The 21,139-nt window shown below is 34.8% G+C and overlaps 1 protein-coding gene across 2 annotated transcripts in view; it reads right to left on the bottom strand.

The window, feature by feature from the left end:
- Nucleotides 1–21,139, bottom strand: part of LOC115284867 (angiopoietin-1) — a 232,851-nt gene that overhangs the window by 38,018 nt on the left and 173,694 nt on the right. For both annotated transcript variants that reach the window (XM_029931332.1, XM_029931331.1), the window contains exons 5-6: nucleotides 13,867–13,994; nucleotides 5,748–5,849 (exon numbers count right to left, since the gene is read on the bottom strand). In XM_029931332.1, coding sequence (XP_029787192.1) covers nucleotides 5,748–5,849; nucleotides 13,867–13,994 — 230 coding nt within the window. The remainder of the gene's footprint in view (nucleotides 1–5,747; nucleotides 5,850–13,866; nucleotides 13,995–21,139) is intronic.

The raw sequence follows: 21,139 nt of genomic DNA, 5'->3' as shown, positions 1-21,139 counted from the left end.
GAAGAAGCAACTGAAAAGAAAACAACAAAATCTGATTTTAGAAATAAAAATTCTATTTCATGCACCTTGCCAGATAAACTGTTTAAACATGCTCTGTGGTGGGAACAAGATGTTTGGCTACAAGGAATCAAAACGGCTATTAGAAAGACAGGGTAGGAAAGGAACTTTCTAAAAGCGAAGTGCAGCCATGCAGAAAACACTGTTTCATCATGAAGATGAAAAATAAGTCAAAGAAAGGAAAATGTTTTCCCACATTAGTAAACTGTCCTTTGGATAGATTATCAGGCAGACTACAGTACAGATCTGATGCCTAGGAATAAAGGCTTGGCTTTGATTAAATACCTTCTACTCCCTATCTCTGCTCCACGCTGAAGCATTGCTTTGCCTCATATTTGCTGTGGAATCTCTGATTGTTAGTTTTTAGCTTCAATTTCCGTATCTGCAAAACAGGGATTAAAAATGCCCTTTCCCTATATAATGTTGTGAGAAAGAAATTAATATATCTAAAGCATTTAGCTCAATGTTGATACATTAGAACAACAAAAATCTAGTTGTTGTTCAAGGATACATCACAGTACATAGTGATGTTCTCTTTATCTGCCTCTCTCCCACCAGACTGAGCTATTTGAGGAGAAGGTTTCGTTCTACTCTGTACGAGAGAGGGAACAAAATCAATCCAGGACCAGGTCTTAGCCTGAAAATGAATAAGGGGATACTGAAACAATTATTTAAAAGGTTTTTAGAAACTAGGAACTAATGTATTCTTATGACAAGTTGAATGTTGGTTCATATAAATAAGTACTGTCATTTTAATCCAGGAATTATTAAATAAGAAATTAGGGGTGCCTGGGGGGCTCCATCAGTTAAGTGTCTAACTCTTGATTTCAGGTCATGATCTCATGGCTCATGGGATCGAGCCCCCACTTCCGGCTCCACACTGACAGCACAGAGCCTGTTTGGGATTCTCTCCCTCTGTGCTCTCTCTCAAAATAAATAAACATTTTTTAAATAAAAAAATAAATAAGAAATTAAAACCAACTGGTTGATACTGGTGCTAACTCATGACGTAAACCAAGGTGTAGACTACTTTCTTATTCTGCTTCCTAGTGGAGAGAGAAGCTGTGTCCTCCAACTGTCCCTTGGTCCTAGTTCTTCTCATCTCCTTCTATATCTCATACAGAAGAGGTAAGTTTGAGATTTTAAACTCATGCCAATACATTCATAGCTCCAATAGTTGCTTTCAACCAGGAGTGCATATCAGAACCAGCTGCGGAGCTTCTTACAAACATACATGAGTTGGTTCCCCCACGGAGGTTCTGACTCAGTATGTCTAGGGTGTGCTTAGAGATATGTACGCTTTGAAAGATTCCATGGGTGAGTCTGCTTTGTACCATGGGTGGGGGATCACTTGATTATGATGTGGAACAGCTATTCTGAATGCAAATGAGGAAGAATATATTAACCAGATGAAAGTAGCTGAGTGGCACACAGGAAAGAGGGAGGTATAAAACCTCATCTTCATATGGAACTCCATATCCGCAGACACATTTTGATAATGTACTATAGGACTGTCCTTGAAAAAAAAGTATAAGGGTGCCTAAAATACAGAGATGGCCACATCCAAAACAACCAGGCTCATACATTATTGTACACAAAACAGATAACCATAAGTCTATATTTTACTCCAAAGAGACTGTAACATCTATATAAATAAAAATAAAAGCTCATACAAAATTTAGTGCTGATGCAAAAAAAGCAACACATTTTTATCAAAAGAATAAAAAGTAGTAATAAAAATCTAACGGTGCTAAGTCATATTGTTTCATGAAAACTATTATGTTTAGTTGCTTCAATCACAATCACATGGAAGATTTTGAGGCCATGTTTCAGACAGATTGCTAATCAATTTTCTTCCTCCTTTAGCTCTTTAATGAAAGGCAAAAACAGACACTGGAATTTAACCTAATTTAATATTGACTTAGAGTTGGCCTTAAAAACTGCATATTGTTAAAAAATGCACACAGAGTAAAGATGAATATTCATTAATTTCAGCAAAGACCTGCAAAATATTCAGTTTTGGTTGTATGTTCCCAAGTTAATAAAATACTTGTCTCTGATACTTTGTTGCTTTTTTTGGTCTGATAATGCTTCTAGGAAGTGTTGACTTTCTATAGCTGAAACACAACTGAAACCAGACACAGCTGATACATTTAATGGGTTTCATCTTTTTTCATACAAATGATTAAAGAAAACAGATATGAAGTCAGGGTTACTGATCTGTGGCTTTTCAGAGGTGCTTTAATACACAATTCAATCATGTATCTCTTCCTCTAACTGTTGAGACATTCAGCCCAAGAAAGATCAAAAGAATGGTTTATTTCAACATTTTAAGTTTCTTATATTTATTTTTCTCTTTTTTATGTGGATATGTTAAAAAGCAGTTGAAAATATGCTCTTAATTTCTCTCCAGAAACAAAGAACTCTAAGAAGGTATGGTGTTCAGAGAACTCCCAGAAGGTACGGTGCTCAGACAGAATATTTGTGTCAATAGGAAGTTCTGTTTATGGGGGTAATTGTTTTCAACACAAAGCCAGGTTGTCTCCAGGGCATTAGTCACTACCTTCTATAAAGTTAGGCCACAAGGGTACTATTGGAACTCCTAGTCTGACTGGGCTTTATATATGCAAAAGTACTGCTGATAAGTGTTATTGCTGGAGGCCACTAAATGGTATCCTCCTGACTTGAAAGAGTTAATATAGTTCCCTAAGTGCCTCATTAAAAAGGCCCACTGCAGACTTCCCTCTCTGCAAACATCTTTACAAATCCATAAACCAGATTTTGCTGAATCCCCTCATAAGGAAGGTTAAGTGAAAACAAATCTCAGGTAAAAGACTTTTGTAGGCTTAAAGCCAATGTTAAAAATCAAATAAGTTACAAATCTTCCCTGTTGAGAGAGGTTTAAAAATAATAAATTACAATATGTATTTGTAATTCATGTGTTGATAATTTTAACATATGTCCTGGAAACCTTATGAGGCAAGAGGCAACCCATAGATATCAACCAGAATGAAGGGAAGGAGAGAGGCGAGGCAGTGAGGAAGGCAGGATGAAATTTTATTCTGTACTCAGCACTCGAGACAGAGGCGAAGCACCTTAGTGTATAATAGTAGATTGGTGAGAGTTGAGGAGGAGGTGGTGCAGGCCAAGAAGTTTGGTTTTCCCAAAGGATGCAACACCCTAGCAGCCAGCTCCGCTGTGGGGAACAGAAGTGGGTGTGGCTGAGAAGAATATATCCATTCTTGTTGAAGGCTATTTTGTCTTTAAGGTACAAAGCTCTGGAGGAAAACAATGGGAAAACTTTCTACCATGTGTTTTGGTAGAAGTTAACCAAGTTGTGACGTGTGATGAATTCTCTTAATAGAACAAAAAAGCAATCAGACTCATTGTTGCCAAAATTTTTCAGATTTTTGGAGCTTCTTTCAATTTTCTGACCATGTAGAATTGACACTCAGCTGATAAACTGTTCTGGTTTGAATAAAATAGCACAGTCTTTCTATTTAAAATAAAGGCAGAGAGGGGTAAACTTCTCAAGAGCCATATCTAAAGAATAATTCAAATTATTGAAATATTTCAGTCAAATATTGAAAAAAGTTGCTTAAAATACATATATGTGGTAAATACTTATAAGACATGAATCAATACCATACTTCATATCAGTCTGTCTTTACATGTCTAGTTTGCCAAGGCAGCAGATGCGTACAATTAATAATTCAGCCGTATGGAAAGTCACCATAATGGTAACTTTATATTCATTTTCTATTATCATTGATATTAATAATAATGTCTTTCAGATTTGTCTGAACCTATATCTACAGTCGGAATTCTCAGATAACTTCTTCACATTCCATGTTGGTGGTGAAAATACTCCTGAGATAAGATAGTTTGCAAAATAATATTTTTGGCAGAGTTAAGTAAAAATTTTGCACTCTTTGATGTCTTAATCTTATATAATAACTACTGCTTATTGAAAATGTAGGATGCCAAGTGCTTTATTTATATCTAATCCTCACAACATCCCTGCAAGGCAGGTGAGGCATTGTCATTAATGTCCCTTTTTAATTGGTGAAGAAGTTAAGGTATGGGTTAAATGATTTGCCAAAAAACACTCCATTTGCAAATGGCAGAGTGAAGATTCAAACTGTTAATATAGACATAAGCAAGGTCCCTTTTTTAGAACTTAGATGCAATGTTTCACATATGTTCTTAGAATCACATAAGCAGAAAGAGACCTTAGAGTGGAAATAATATTCTCTGTTACAAACTCGTGGTTTAGTTTTACTGGAGTGTTTCCACTGAAGAAGGGTCCTCACCACTTAATAGGCAGCCCATTCATGTTGGAAAGAATTGTTAAGACAGTTTTGTTCATGCTCAATCAAATTTTGCCTCTCTAGAATGTTCTTCCATTCATTACAGAACTTCCTTCTTTAAAGCATATTCAAGTATGTATCTGGTAAAAAAATATATAGTAGATACAGAGACATCACAAGAGATACCCTTCATTTATTAAAATCCCTTTAACTGTCATTTGACCAACTATAAACCTACTAATGTGTAAACTGTGATGTCTATTAGCTATAGTTTTTAGACATTTTCTACAAGAATATCAAGACAGAGCTTAGACTCATACATTTCTCTTCACCTTTTTCTTTACTTTCCGAGAGAAGAGTTTGTCAAAAAAGTTAGTCAAGACATGAATTATCCAGAACATTTAGATGAAAAATATGGAACTAGCCCACAAATGGAAGCCTCTTCCATTATTGTACCTTGACATTCTGTCATCAGAATCTAATAGTTAACATGGGAGGCATTGACTATATGATTATTGTACTGTGCATTACTTAAACTCTGCTGTATTATCTTCAAAAAGTTGATCTCCCAATTTGCTCACTTTCTGCTTAAAATAGAGACAGCTTGTAGGTTTGATATAAAAAATGAAAAAGAATTTATGTATAGGGTTGGGTCATATTAAGAATTAGAAAGATTAACTCTGCTGATAGTGACGGTGACCATGATGTCTATTACTCTAGAGACCCCAGTGAACCATGCTTCACAGTTCACACCCTTGTGTACTCCTTGAATCTTGAATGTAGACTGGCCCTGTCATTAACTGTAACCAAAGGAAGCAGTGGAAGTGATACAGTACCATTTCTGGGTCTAATAAACCTAAACAAAGACGTGGAAGCTTCTATTTTTGTGCTTGAGGGATGGCAGCTGTCACATAAGAAGTTTGATGACCCTGGGTCACCATACTGGGAGAAGCCCAACCCAGCCACGTGGAGGAGCTCTTAGTCAACACCCAGCAGCAACTTGCGGGTTACATGAGTAAGGCTGCTGGAAGTACCTGTCCATAATCCAAAGCCCTGCACACCTCCCTTCACCTGGCTCATGTACTCAGCCTGGGTCTAAGTTCTAGCTTTCCCCACCCTCATTCAACCAGGAACAAATCCAGATAATACATAAGAGTTCACCAAATGATTTCAGTAAGACGTTTTTCTTTCTGATGCACATATGGAAATCATTTACTGAAAATGATTTATGAGTGTTTTGTGTTTAATAAAAATAATGTGACTAATGTATCATTTTATTTTTAAAATAACTGAAAAAACACGTAAAAGTACAAGAGCTTATCACATAGTGTGGTGAAGACCTCATGGTAAAACATCAAAAACTAAATTCTTCCATCTTACCATTTTATATTCTTTCCAACCTCTTTGGAAATCCAGACTTCCATCTTCACGATGTTGTATTACAGTCCAACCGCCCCCATTAAGATCCATATTGCAAAATACCTGATAGAGATAGGGAAAACAATTCAAGTGAAAATTATGTCTGCTTTAAAGAAACAAGTATCAGACATGTTTCAAAAACAGAAATAGGATAGGTAGGCCCATAGGTAAATAAAAATTACTATGTTGAAAAATCTTTTATTAGATATCTTATTGGTTATTTTGTTTTATATTAGAATTGTTTCTGATTGAATTCCATCATATTACTTAAATTAACTGTAAAAATTTAAATCAGTCAGCTAAAAATGGTCTCAGTCTCAGATCATACTAAAATTTTTAAGAAGCATTGTCTTGAATGGTAATGGGCACTTATGTATGTTCAATTTAAAAAAAGTGCTATCTAGGTTTCTAAAATTACAGACCATTTTATTGCCAAAACATAAGACTCAGAATTCTTAACTATTTAATTCATTGAAATGGTGATCTAACAATAATGATTTTGGAAAGTAAATAAAAAATCTTATATATTTAGGCTATTACATATTTCATTGTACATTAACTCCTATACTGTTATATATTACAATCATTACTCTTGATAGTTCAGTATTACATTAGAGGCAAAATTTGGTCCACAGCATATGGAGAACATATTATTTGCTTAAATTTTTGTCATGAACAATAATAGGAGAATATGACATACTATATTCCTTTTGAGTGTGACAAGCATTTCTTCCCCCTGTGGAAAGTTAGTCAATGCTATCAAAGACTTATGCTCATTTCAATTATTCTAAAACAATAGTAGTTATTCAGAAATTGATTAATTTCCCCCAGAGTCCACCCAAGGAGAGAAACATATCTGTAACAGGATTATCTTTCGAGAGTAATCACTGTAATTGATGTAGCATGGATGTGGCAGTTTGATTATTCAAGGTCCTGGCAATGGAGAACACCATTCCCCTGGCAGTTGACTGCTAATGCATTTTGGAGGCTGGCTAAGGGTGTAGATATGATGCAACAGTGGCAGACAGGCTGTGTGGGCACAGTGTTAAGTCTGAGTAAAGGAAAAACCTCCAGTGTTTTCCCTGAAGCCCTCAGTTTGGAGCATAAATGGCTAATGGGCATGAAAACAATGACAACAACTGTCATTCAAAGGACAAATTGTCCATGTACTTCCTCAGAGTGAAAGGAAGTATGAGATAGTTGCTGCTTTGTGAGGATATAAATTAGGCAAGCTGCTCTCTAGAGGACTCTTCTAATTTGACAACAGTCGCCCATCAGTGTATCTTTATTGTCTCTAGGAATTGATCCACATTCAAGACTATAAACTGGAATTCAACTCCCTGTCCCAAGGTTCCCTTTCTACTAACCCTTTAAGCAATCTGTACCCACTCTTTGGCCTCAACACAACCTCTAGCTAGTCTTTCCTCCTCCTCCTCAATTCTGACTGATTCATTCACTTATTTTTACTCAGTCAGCACTTTTGGGCATTGATTCTGTGTTACACTTGGGGATACTATAATGAAGAAAAACTGGATCTTGTCCTCAGAATGTCTAAAAGTTTCAATAGTGACTGTTCCTGTAAGCTTAAGGAGATGTAGGAGTTCATAATTTTCAACTTCAGTGACCTGAAGAATGATATAGACAGTGATCTAAATGAACAATTTAAAAGGAAAGCTAACATACAAGAAGAGACACATAGAATTTGAGGTAGCATAGTCATTCAAAAGGAGGGAGTGGTTTGTTGATCAGCTGTGATGATCTTGTGGAGGTAGACCAAAGATAAGAATATGGATAAGAGACTAAATGAATAAGAAAGCAATCACTAATACTAATAGCATGCTTGTTGTTAAGTGCTATATAATTTAAACACTTTTTATGTATTTTCTCACTTATTTTACAACAGTGATGTAGACATGACTATTCTATTTTTCAGATAAAAATGCTTAGAGTATTTCAGCAACTTACCTCATGTCTACCTAATTCAAACGTGTACTGGGAGTAATCTGCTTGAAAGCAGTAGTTGACAGCATGAAAATAGATTATTTGAATAAGTAAAGAAAAGGTGGAAAGACATGCATATGTGTGGAAAGGAGGAGGATTCAAGAATAAAATGATGGAGGTAAAATATATCAATACTCTTTTGGCAGGAGGGGCTTCATCTTATTTGTCACTGTGCCCACTGCCTACAACAGGGCCTAGCCTATAACAGGCACTAAATGAATATCTGTTGAATACATGAAGATGCAAGAAGGAAAGATAAAATACGAAAACCTGATCAACGGAATACAATGAAAGCTGGGGGCAGATTTTGATTTGGGGAAGTGATCCACCTAATCAAATATTCCAGAGTAGTCAAGAGAAATAAAGATTAAGAAAATACACACTTAAATTTAAAATGAAGAAATCATTAGTGACCTTGAGGAGACGACTGCAGGATTCCTATGAGAATAAAATCCAGATGGCACAGGTTAAAGAAGGCATAGGTGGTGATTCAAGTGGCCAAGGTGGAACTTTACTGGTGGCAATTAATAAGAGTAAGTAAAGTGTAAAGAAAATATTTTGCTAGAGGAAACTAGTGTCATTTGTTTCTTATATAAAGTTTTACCCTGCCTTAGTTGATTAAAATATATTTTTTGTTGCAGACTTTTATTTCTTAATGGACACTGATTACCTGGAAGTTTATAAACTGCATTTGCAAACTTATATACTCAGGAAAAGGAATAACTACATTTATAAATATATGATGAGTAAACTATTCTTTACAGTTTTGTTATTACTATTATTTATGTTATTAACATTCTATGCAGTTAAAGGTTTAAAACCATTCACAAATTTTAGAAAAAGAAATTTCCTTTTAAACAAATGTATTCAGGAACTTGAGAATGATTAAGATGTTCTATGAGCACGTCTTAGATGAAGACCCAGAGAGAGTCAGAGCTACGTGGAGAGACAGAAGCTACCCAGGCAGATTACTGGGTTGGAAGCTGTGGTGCAGAGAAGGTACGAGGTTGGACGTATGTTCTGCAATTCTTATTCTGACTCAATACTAACAGCAATGATACTCGTTGCCATTGTGGAATATGGTCACAATAGAGATGGATGGCATATTGGTTACGGGCAGGAACCTGGGTACTATTGTCTCTGTTCAAATTTCCACTCTGTTCTCTTTATCGCTTAGATATTTGCAAAGACTAAACGAGTCAACATGTGTAGAATTTTTCAAATCGTGCCTGGCATAAAATAGCCTCTGTCATCACTCTCATTGATGTATTTTACATAGGAGATAGTATGTATCTACATTATGCATTATGTAATCTATATAATATCTTACATATTATAGCATAGTTTATTATTACAAATACCATTGCATATAATTTATTGTTTATAAGAAGAATAATATGGAATGTACATAGCCAAAATATATAGCAGTTCAATAAATTGTCATTATGATTACCAGCTTAATAATGTTATATTAATATAGTATATAATATATTCTTATATACTTATAATTACTATAGTAACATAATATCCAATATAAATATAATAATATTGACACCACTCATCTTTGAACATGCTACTTTTTATTATATATGTATTTAAGAAGTTGGAAGCACTGTAGCCAAAAAGAAAAAAAGTTATTTCTAGTCAGAAGAAAAACAAATAGCCTATGCTTAACAGAGGAAGGAAGTTTAAGAAAATAGGTGGTTGATTTCAAAAAATTTGAGACATGAAAAAACTTGAAAAGTTCACTCGCCAATATTGTGTGGTCTGTGCTATCTGGTGGTGTGCTTCCTAGAGACAAGGGCCCTGCTACGTTCACTATGCTCCTGCATTTATTGATCATATGACTTGGGCTTAACTCTATCCACGAAAAGATTGAACTGGCTCCTATCCCAGGCAAGGTCAAGGCTTTCAAGCATTAAATACCTTTTAACATAATACAGAGATTTAAACCCAAACAAAAAAGGGAAATTTGATTCACAAAGTTCTTATGGTTTTATGCTCCATACAAGTTGGAATGAGTAGGCTTGAGGATGTTAATTACTTTTCCATGAACTTAAATAAAAAAAGGCTCGACACATTTGCTATGGCCCTTTCCCAAGAATTAGGGGACTTATAATTCAGCAACAAATTTTTAATATTTTAGAATAAGCAGAGTTATGATTTAATGGTTTGGGTTTTTAGATGAAACTAAAATGGCTACAAAGCATTTTGTTTTAGAAACTCATGAAGTGAAAGGAAAAATCCTACTTCCTGCTACTATGCATTGAAGAGTATTCAGAAAGAGATAACCACAGTCATTGGTAAAACAAAAGTAAAAAATAAATACATGAATGATCTGATTTATAGGAAATTGCCTTCGTCTTCCACATCCAATTTGAAAAGATAACACTTTTTTGCAGACATTATTTATTGAAAGGGAGTGATGTCAGAAAAAATAACTATATAACAATTCTGTATGCTTGCAATTCTTACTCTGCCTAAAAGATGAACATTTTGTAATAGTGTGTGTCAACTGTCTAAATAGCCTAATTTTGTTGATTGGTCCATATCCCAGATCTTACATATGTGAATTTTTGTTTTATTTTTATAGGCTGGCCTTGAGTTTCATACCCGTGCTACAGCTAGAGCCTCTGTAAGCATTACAAGAAGCAACGATTTTGCAAAGGATATCCAAAGGTAACACCGAATTTTAGATCTACAAAGCACAATCTACTTGGAAGAGTGAACATCCTAAAGATGCATTTTCCAAGCATTTTAAAAAGATTTAGAGAATTCTAATTACTTATATCAACATAGGAGAAGAAAGTGAGATTATAAGGTAGAAAGGAGGAGGATGGCTTGTAATCAGAACATGAATCAATTATACGATAATAACCTCCCTCCTGGGTTACTCACGTAAGTTCATATTAAAAAAGTATAAATGGTGCAACTTCAGTCACCACTAACACAAATACAATTACTTAGCTTCCCCCTGCACACATACGCCCCCCACGACTAAAAGACACTGTCTGGAGTTGATGCCTTTATTACAAAGCCTGTGTTTGATACTTAGTATTTGGGCAAGTTATTTTTCTAAAATAGGGACACCAGGAACACCTAACCCATAGAGTTATTGAAAAGAGTAATCTAAAGTGCTTAGAATAGACCTGGCAAACGGTGAACGCATTTGAACTCCTGTATTGTCCAGCTTCTAAATTATACCAGCGGAAAGTCATTTAATAATTGTTCTTACTAATGACATGCTAAATGAGATATTTAAAAAAATTGCTATCTATGAAAAAGTGCAGGTTTATCAATCTAAAGTTTCCATAATAGAACAACATTACTACTTGTGGGAGGCTCCATGATCATAGAGGGGAAAGAATAGAACAAGGGAAGGAACACCCAAGTCCAAAGTCTTTCTCCTTTCTGTTCAGTGTTTGCTGTTTCTCACTACGCTTTGCTATTTTCAATAAAACTAAAATCTCATGATAGTCCTGAACTGATGACTGTGAATGTCTTTCCTCTGGGGCTGTTTCCATAGTGATAAAAATTTGCCTCTTATAGGCTTATACTGATGATATTGCTAACCTGCTCAGGTTGTTACTTTTCTTAGGCCCAAACATTAAAGCTTAACCGAGCAGGTATTTGACACTTATGAATTTAATATTTTAGATTTAATTTATTCAAGAACAATCCTGAAGCTCCATCGCATGCAAAATCTACCGTTTGCAGAGGGGTAAGTTGAAACCATGCTATCCTGATGAAACTAACACAGGAGTCAGCCAATGAACTAGTGAACTGAATTCTCCAACCTACTTTTTATGTAAATATTATAAGCAAATTTGTTCAAGATTATGAGTTAAAATAGTATATTTTTTCTTCCACTCTAACAGGAGCAGTGATTCTGAAATAGCTTGTGCATCATTTGCATCTCAAAATGCTGGTAGTTATACATGAATTAAAATTCATGGGATGATCAAAACTTTATTTGTAATGTCCCCTCTCTGCCAAAACCGAGGGCCATGTGACAGCATTGGGTGATAGAGTGAAAAGGATTCTAAAAGTGTGAATGGTAATCTAAAAACCTTAAAAATGGTTTTATTTTTAAATTCATATATATCCTAGAATCATTAGATGTCCAAAAGGAAAGTCACTTAATATTTTTAACTAACTTTATTGTTATGGTCAAATTCTATTTTGGTGGAACTGACAGTAATTTGGGGATTCTTTTGGGCCTTGGGGAATACTGTAGGTAAATTATAGAGTATGTATGTCATCTCCACTCTCCTCCAGGACAGTTACTGATACACTTACACACTGCTATGTATAATGTGTGAATACATGCCCGTGTATATACCAATTGAATTTAAGCTTAGGTATGATTTTAAGATATCAGCTAGTAAGAAGGCTTCATATAATAAGATCCAAAGGATCCAAAATGTTCCCCCTTAAAATAAGTTATCCTCTTTTCTTTACTCCCAGACTCAGCAGTGTACCTTCACAGTTCCCACCCCCACTCCCCACCTTTTAATCCATGGAGCACTTAATTTAAGCGAAATGAGATTTTGCACAGAAGCCCCAAATGAAAAACAGGTGAAACTAAAGCTCTCTGGTGGGTGGCCCAGGTAGCAATGTATGGAACTACCCCCCACCCGCCTGTACTCCCCACCTTCCTCATTATAGAAAGAAGAACATGAAAGGCCTCTTGTAGAAGAAATTTTTGTCCGGGAACTGGAAAAACAAAACAAAACAAATCATTGAGCTAACTTAAACCACTAATCCTTACTGCAATAAGGAGAGAGAGGATGCTGGGAGAGTCCAGACTCTGTCCCATCAAAGGAGACTAATAATCAAGAAGACTTAAGTTAGACTTATTTACTGTATATTACATAGAAATATTGATACTATCATCAGAAAGTCATTTATTCATTCATTCAAACACTTATTTACTGAAGACTTGCTATGTGCCAGATACTGTTCTGGATCCCAGAAAATCAATGACAAACAGGCACAGTCCTTGCTTCGTAGAACTCTGCTGGTAAGAAAGTCATACAAAGCTGCTTGAGGGAATTAGGGAAGGCCTTCTAAGAGCACTCGCTCAGTATCCACAGGAAATGAGGACATGAGACTGGTGGTTTAGGTGGGGCAAAGAGAAGACTAAAGTTCTTTCATCCTTTGAGTATGGAACATTACAAAGGCAGGTGGTCTTCCTGGAGCTTTGGGTCCCTCTTGGCACCCGGGGTTAAAACTTTTACATGTCAAAGAGCATGGCTCTCCTCAAGGCTCTCCATATATTCTGCTTCAAACAGACTGTCTCAATCACTACATCTCCACAGTATGCTATAATTATCTGTATACTTGTCTGTCTTTACCACTACAGTGGGATCTGTTTGTTTTATACTGTGTCCCTAGGCAGGGACTGATGAATGACATCAACTGAAAATGTATTGAGCGAAGGAATGGATTTAATGAACAAATAGGGGAAAAGAATATATAAAGGAGATATGACAGTAGGAACATAGTGTTTGCTTTAAAGTTTGCTTTGGATCCTATCCAACATACTGATGAATGCTATCATCCAACCCACTTTTTTAGGTAAACATGAAAAGCAAATCCTATCAAGACTATGAGTTAAGATAGAATATGTTTCTCCCACCCTAATAGTAGCAGTGATTCTGCCAATAGCTAAATGCCCCCGGCTCCTCTTCCACAGTATCTGGACTGTACATGATATGTGTCATCTGGGTCCTTGGGACTTTGAAGATTGCTCCTAACTCTTCTCCATGTACTTGAAGTATCTACTACCTCAACATGTATTCTATGCAAGGCAAGCATTTATTAGCAATGGGATATCCCAGGAATAAGCAGAGGATAACTAGAAAACTTTGTGAAAGAAGGATAGGAGGCGTAGGGTTGGGGGAAGTCTGTGCAATAGTGTTTTCATCTATTATGGACCTGGCAAACAGTATCTTTGAGAGAAAAGAGCTCAAGGCATATATGTTTTCAGTTTAACAAGCTCACAAATCAATCTGATTATTCAGCAATTCAACTAGGATCTGCTTTACATCTCGTAAACAAACACTTCTGGTTTTACCTTTTTGGGCTCTGGCATATTATTAATATAAATAGTGTAGATTCCACTTTTATTAAAACCAGCTTGATATACATCTGCACAGTCTCTAAATGGTTTCTCTTCCTCTTTTTTTCCTCCCTTTAGTAAAACTGCAAAAAAACAAAATTGCAATATGTGAACAAGAACATCAGTACCATTAGTACCCAAATGGACTCCAACTGTAGCTAAGCATGTCTTTATTTCCTCCAAACAAATGTCAATATCGCATTTGCTGACAAATAAATCATAAAGACAGTAAATAATAGATCTGATTTGACTCACAAAATTACAAAAGTAATGGAAAAACCTATAGAGACATTTCTAACTGAACACATTTTTTTATTTTGCTTTATTACTTAAATCTTGTTTTTCTCCATAACTTCTATAACTTCTAGAACATCAATTCAAGGGACAAATGACATGATGCTGTAACACCTTTAACTGGGAATAATTATGTCAACTTTCTTACAAAATTTTAAAAATATTCTTACCTACATTTCACAGGAATCTTAAAAAATGCTAAAGCATTTTTGGAGGAAGAAGAGATAAAGATCACAAATTCAAACATAAAAATACAGTATGGAGGTTTAAAATGCTAAAGTAGGTAGTACTATTCTTCTGTGGCTTTAAACTGATCAGCTTCTAGAAATTTTTATTTAAAAAAACCTTCAAAATAATTAGATTTAGAAAGTAGAAAAGAGCCTCTGGCCTAATATATCTAGAAAGAAAAGGGAAGTGAACTTTGTTTTTTATTTAATGCCTGCAGTTAAACTATCAGGCTGATAAAACACAAATAAAAGAACACAAATGAGTACGGTTTGAAATGAACTTATATAGGAGAAGAGTTCAGTGAAGGGTGGAAGTCAAACGGAAAAGGAAATTTAATTAGAGAGACTCTCCTCAGAACTTAATTTTACTCACTGAACTTCATCCATTATGAAGTTCTCACTAATGAAATAAAAATATTAAAAAAATGAAAAAATACTCATATTTAGTAGCCCTTTGCTAAAGATATACATGGCATACTTATAAAATATTTATAATCAGTATTTTCTAATAAATATATATGTTAGTAATGTTAGTAATTTGTTGCATTAACCCTTTTTAAAGATTATCTTATCATCTTTCCCTTAAAGTCTCGTTATTTAATAAATACCTGCTTTCAATCACTTTGAGTCATGATGGCCTTTTATAATAAGAATATCAAAGATAAACTATTACACACTGTTTTAAATTGATTTTAGATGCTCTAAAAATCTGAAAAACTAGCCTGATTTTTAAATGTAAGATGCATGAGTTTACTAATTCATAGGTAATTTACTAAATATAGGTAATTAATTAGGTAGTCTAAATAGGTGGAAAGAATGACTATCTCAACATAAATACTTCAAATTTTCAAAAATAATTATATTTCAAGAAAATGAAAGATCAACTCAGATACACTGCCGTAACAAATATATAGAATTGTAACTTTTAATAAGTGTCATGGTTTTCTATAAAGCTCATGCCTTCGCTAATGGTCTAGCCTACTTATATAAATAATTACAGCTGCAATATCAACACAGAATAAGTAATCAGAAGACTCCACATTAATATGACAGTGAAGAATCATTGCACAGAATTGCAAATAGCAATTTAAAATGAATATATAAATATTTGTCCAAAAGCCCTCTTTAATTGTGATGGTTGTGTTGATGGGTTATGTAAAAGTATTACTAGACAAAACCTTAAATTCTAAATGTTTAATCTGTCGAAACAAGTTAAAAATAACCAAATTAGATGTAAAAAAAAAAAAAGGTTGTAAAGAAATGCCAAATAAAATTTTAGCTCCTTTGCAAAGATGAACACAGGAAGATGTGGTCAAGAGGAATTCAATGGTAAACCCAATTTTCTTTTTTGGGTAAGAAATAGAGAGTCACTTATCTAAGGAGAAAATGTTTCTCTTACTGAATAGACAACTTCCTGCCCTTCATTATTTAGTTTTGCAGTAAGAATATGCTCCCTTCCCACTTCTCTGTCACCCACTTCTCTTTTCTTTCTCAGGAAGATGTGGGTGAAGAGGCCCTTGTGTGGGAAGAGGGAAGCCCACACACATTTTCAATAACAGAGAAAAAGGAAAAAAGTTGAGCATTACTTTATTTTTCTGGAAACTAACTGTATAAAAATTATGTCCAAATCATGAATTTAAGTCTTATAACTGGAAAAATGCTTTGTGTATTCCACCATAAAAGGTACAAAAGTACTATTGTTATACTATGGATTTCTTGTTGTTATAATGGCAATATAATCTTATTAAGGTATTTCATTTTCTTGAAATATGGTTTGGTAGTTTTGAAAAATAGAAATGCATTCTTTCCAGAAGAAATAGTCACTCTTTCCAGAAAAAAACGGACTGCTTCTATTTAATTACTTATTAATTAGTAAGTATTATGCTTGGATGCTTGATTCGGGCCATATTTTAGAGTACTAATGGATTTAAAATCAGTTTAAAAGCTCTTTTCACAGCTTTCCTTTGACATTTGTACTATACACTATCGTTTGGAAAAGGCCCCTTCTATAAACTACAAAGTGGAGCAGTTGTACATGTGTCGGAGGCAAGTGTATGAATTATGTTACTCATAACAGAGTCACTGAATTATAGTAAGAACTCAAGAAGTGGTAGTTGTTATTCTGTTACAGTAATAATAATAATATGATTAATGGCAACACCATATTATTATTCTCTGTTATAGAAGGGACACTAATAGGCTGGAGAAGGCCAGCAAGTCTAGCCAATGGGGTAGTGAATCTTCCACACTCATTCCAACATTATAGCTGTCCATATATTAGGAGTTACAACTGATTGGTTACATTAGGATTATATTGAACTGGTATAGTGTCTCTTTGAGAAAGTTGGTTAACTGGTTTATATTATTCTTCAATTATATCACATCATTGTTGTTTAAGTCTTTTAAAAAACCCCAGGTAATCTAATCTTGCTGCATATATAAGCTTTAACTGAACAGTTAAAATTTAAAGATTATTTCAGATGAAATGACCTATGATGTATTTAATAACCCACTGTTATAGAGGTTTTAATTCCATAACCTTAATTTGCATGGCTAATTATTTTCTTTGTTAATTACTAGAGATGTATGGCTATAGAGTATAAAACTGGACACAGAGTAAATATTTTAAAACATAGAAGGACAATAAAAAGATGAATTTAATGAACATTACAAGTGTCAGAACTAAGGATACATTTTTGTAGGAGGTCCTGAGATTCAAAAAACTGTAAGATGCTATCTGGAGGAATTCCTGGTAAATGACAAGAGATGGATATGGGAAATGTGACGGAAGAGGATATAACAAGCATCAACTAGAGAGTGACAGAGGGAGTGACCTGGAGATCTTATTGAGATGCTAATCTATTTGTCAGAGTAGTTTAAGCTTTTTATAATAATAGACTGGTTTAAAAGCATGAATTAAAAAATTAATCTTTATATCTAAAAAGTTCCTTCTTTGAGCACACATTGATTTCCTCTTCCTCTTTAATTCTTAATGAGTCTGTGTTTCCACTAATTGAATCTGGATGCCCACCATTACTATCAGTCCCTTACTAGCCTTGCTTTCCTTTCTTCCTAATTTCTATCTCAGAGTCAGGCATTAAAAACAGTTCTGATGGAATTCATGGTGCTCTCCATCCACTTTCCTTTCCTCTACTAATCCCTTGCATGGATAAATTCCAACGCAAGAAGGGACATTTATTCATTTTCTCACTCGTGCTTCCAGATGGCAAACACTAAAATGGGGCTATTTAATGACATCCAAATGCATGTTTTCTAAACTCAGCTATGTTCTACATGCTGCTCAGTCAAACCCTTGGTCATTTCTAATAGATTTTCTTATATACTTCCTGAAAGCGGTACTTCAGATCTTTCTACTTTTTCAAGACTAAATCTTACTTCTATCATTTCTCATTCTTTATATATGACCTTATTTTATGGTTTACTAAGAAGATCAAAGCCATTTGATATTTCCTCCATCTTATTCCCCCAAACTACAGAAGCTGGCTTTGCCCATCTTTTCTCTTGCTTTTTGTGTTGACCTCTCTTGGTCCCTTTACTATTCTCTAATTGTCTTTTCCTTTTCATCTTCATTGAGTTCTCTTCCTCTCTTCACCTCTCATATAGATATTGATGAAGATTCTACTTTTAGATCTCTATTCCTTATACATTTGCTCTTTTTGCAAGCTATCTATCATGGCTTCAAATGTCTACATAAAAGCTTTCTAAGATATAAGCATTTTAACATTGTATGTTTGCGTCTGTCTTGACCTTCAGATCCATATTTCTATTTGTCTGTTGGGCAGCTCCTACTGCTACCTCGACTTTCATTTGCTTAATTTTGCTTAATATTTTCTTCCAAACTCTGTGTTCTCTCTTTCACTTACTGGTTCCACTACCCTCCCTCAGTTGCCATCAGTTAAGAAATAATGAAAGCCTAAATATAAGACAAATATACTGTGGCTTTTTAATTGGTTTCTCAATTTATAAGCCTGCCTCCTGTCCCCTCTTAGTTTAATCCATACTATATTAATTTATTCAACAATGATTGATTGAACATCTTCTATGTGCCTGACTTTTCCTAGGCAGTAAAGATACAGAGATAAGAAAACCACAATCTGCTCTTAACATAATCACAGTGTGATGGGAGAAAGACCTACTATACGTAAGAGTATACATACATACTGTGTATAGTAGGTCTTTCATGATAACTCACGATAGTTATATCCATGATTAGTACCTTCCATGACAGAGAAGAACATAATAAAAGCTAGCATATGCAAAAATATAATTTATTCAATCATGAACAATCTAGAATAGAGTTTTAGGTAAAGCATAGCCAGGTTTCAAAGAATGTGAACAGGAACTGGTTTTGTTATCTTTTTTTTTTTTTTTTTGACTCAGTTGATGACTCTCCACCTGGTCACAAGGTGACTAGCAACAGATTCTAGAGCTATAATGTTATCAACTTAACTACAGCACCAAAGAGAAATAAAGCACACAACTGCTATTTTGGATATATGTGTCATGTTCATTGGGAATATTTAGGGAGAATATGTTCTATCTGCTAGGTAAACTTGGGGAAGGCTGTCTAGAAGAGATAACAGTTGAGTAAACAAAACATGTATAAAAGTTTATCTGAATTGAATTTTAAAAGCCTGGTGTGGCAATTCAAAGACTTTATGCACAACAATATCAGCAAATAAATCTAGAAAGTCTCAGGAAAGAATCATTATTCATTCTTTTCATTTAGCCGTATCTCTACAGTCTAATCTTCATGATCTAAAGGGAAAGAACAGGAACACAGGCAGGTGCATGTCTGTCTTTCACCAGCCAACATTCAGTCAATAAGAAACCTGAGACCTTGACTGCAGCAACTGTTGACTTTATCTGGCTCTCCCTTTTATTTGCCCAATGAATTTCAATCCAGATGACATGTCTGCCACTGGGCTGACTTGAGGGAAGAACCATAAAGCTAAGGTGGAGGGTCACTTCAATTCAGATGAACCCTCAAGAGAAAACTTCCTGGAATGTGGAACTGGTAATTCTGAGTCACAGGAAACCTACTATAGAACACAGAAGGCAATTAGCCTTCACTACCAGAGACAATGTAAAGAACCAAAGCCCTTGATTCTACTAGTTTCCTAATAAGTTGCTTTAAAGGGATAAATTCTTCATTCTTTTAAAATCTTAGATGTGGTTAATGATTCCTACCTCTCTAATATTTAGTAAACATCGGAATATATGTAGATCAAGGTACTGGCTTAAGAATAATCCTTATATTACTTATTGGGCCACAATCACTATGGAGAGCACTGTACAGGAATTGACCCTAAATACAGAGTTTTTCAATGCAACAGGCCACTGAAGTTAACTGAGCAAATGGATAAGTAAATCACCATATCTGATAAGGTGCAAACAAGGAAATAACTGATTGATTAGATTCTATACTTTTCAGGCAGGTGTGTGGGCATCTCATGGAAAAGCCGTTTGAAGACACTCTCTAGATTCTTACTTTATTTGAAAGGACTTTAAGAAACAGGAGAAGATAATACCTTGTGTTTCTAGTGTGTAGAAAATTAAAAGATTTATAGGCAATACTGAACATTTCAGTATTGTCCGGATGGGTATGAAGGTGAGTGAAACTTACCATGACTCCATAAATACATATCACATATGTATAGCTACTTAAATACATAAAAGCTTTATGCTTCTGAACTGATAATTTCCAAGTTGGTGTTTTATTTTACATAAAACATATGCATATGAACCTAAATATCTAGGGGTTGATATCTCAGCATGATTGTTTTAACCTATAAAAATGGCATTACATACAGTTTAATGTAATATATTTATACTATATATATTTATGTGTACATATGTACTATATAGAGTAAACCTGAAGTCTTTGGGTAAAAAAATCCTCTTTTATAAATCTACTATTTCTTTTCCTACAGTCCCCCTAACCCTGGCATAAGAGAACACTTGAACATCATTTACTTGCTGTATTATTAACTAAAATTTTTGTTAATAATTTTTTTTTGTAAAAAAACACAACTGTCTTCTGTGTATGTGTATATTTTGTAGGTAATACTTAAAATCCTAACTAGCCATTGTCTTCTTGGTGGAACTAGAATAATCATGATCGTAATAAAACCATTTGGCACACTCAGTAACTAGCACCCTTACTATATGTTCAACTCTGAATTTGGTGAGCCAAGTATGTTTTATATGCTTTGTTTCATTAGTCCTCATAAATACTTCAAGAGGTATATTTAACAGTATACTGTATATATGAGGAAACTGAGGCTCAGAAATGCTTTCTAACTTCACCAAAATTTCTAAATAGTGAGATTCTTTAACTGTAAATCCAAGAATCTTCACTACTTCTAACTGGCCCCTGGAGTGAAGTCAAATCCAAATAGGACTCTGGTGACTCATCTGTCACAGACTCCCCAGCAATACTTTTTTCAGATGACAAGGTCATATCCAGGGTCTTGGGTGAATCAGGAAAGGCCTTAATTCTGGATGGCTACACACTCTTCACATGGAAGCAAGAAGTAGTGGAAGAGTGGTAGGGCTGGAAAAGACAAGAAACAAGAAAAAATGTTGGGATGAGAAGAGAAGAGAGGCACAGGTAGCAGAGTTATCTGTGATATAGGAACCCTCAGCAGAAATGTGGAGCACTGGTGGCCCACAGATTCAGAAGC

This window comes from Suricata suricatta, unplaced genomic scaffold, assembly GCF_006229205.1.
Source record: "Suricata suricatta isolate VVHF042 unplaced genomic scaffold, meerkat_22Aug2017_6uvM2_HiC HiC_scaffold_24, whole genome shotgun sequence".
NCBI lineage: Eukaryota > Metazoa > Chordata > Mammalia > Carnivora > Herpestidae > Suricata > Suricata suricatta.
The sequence above is the reverse complement of the archived record's forward strand: the minus strand, read 5'-3'. Positions and strand labels throughout refer to the sequence as shown.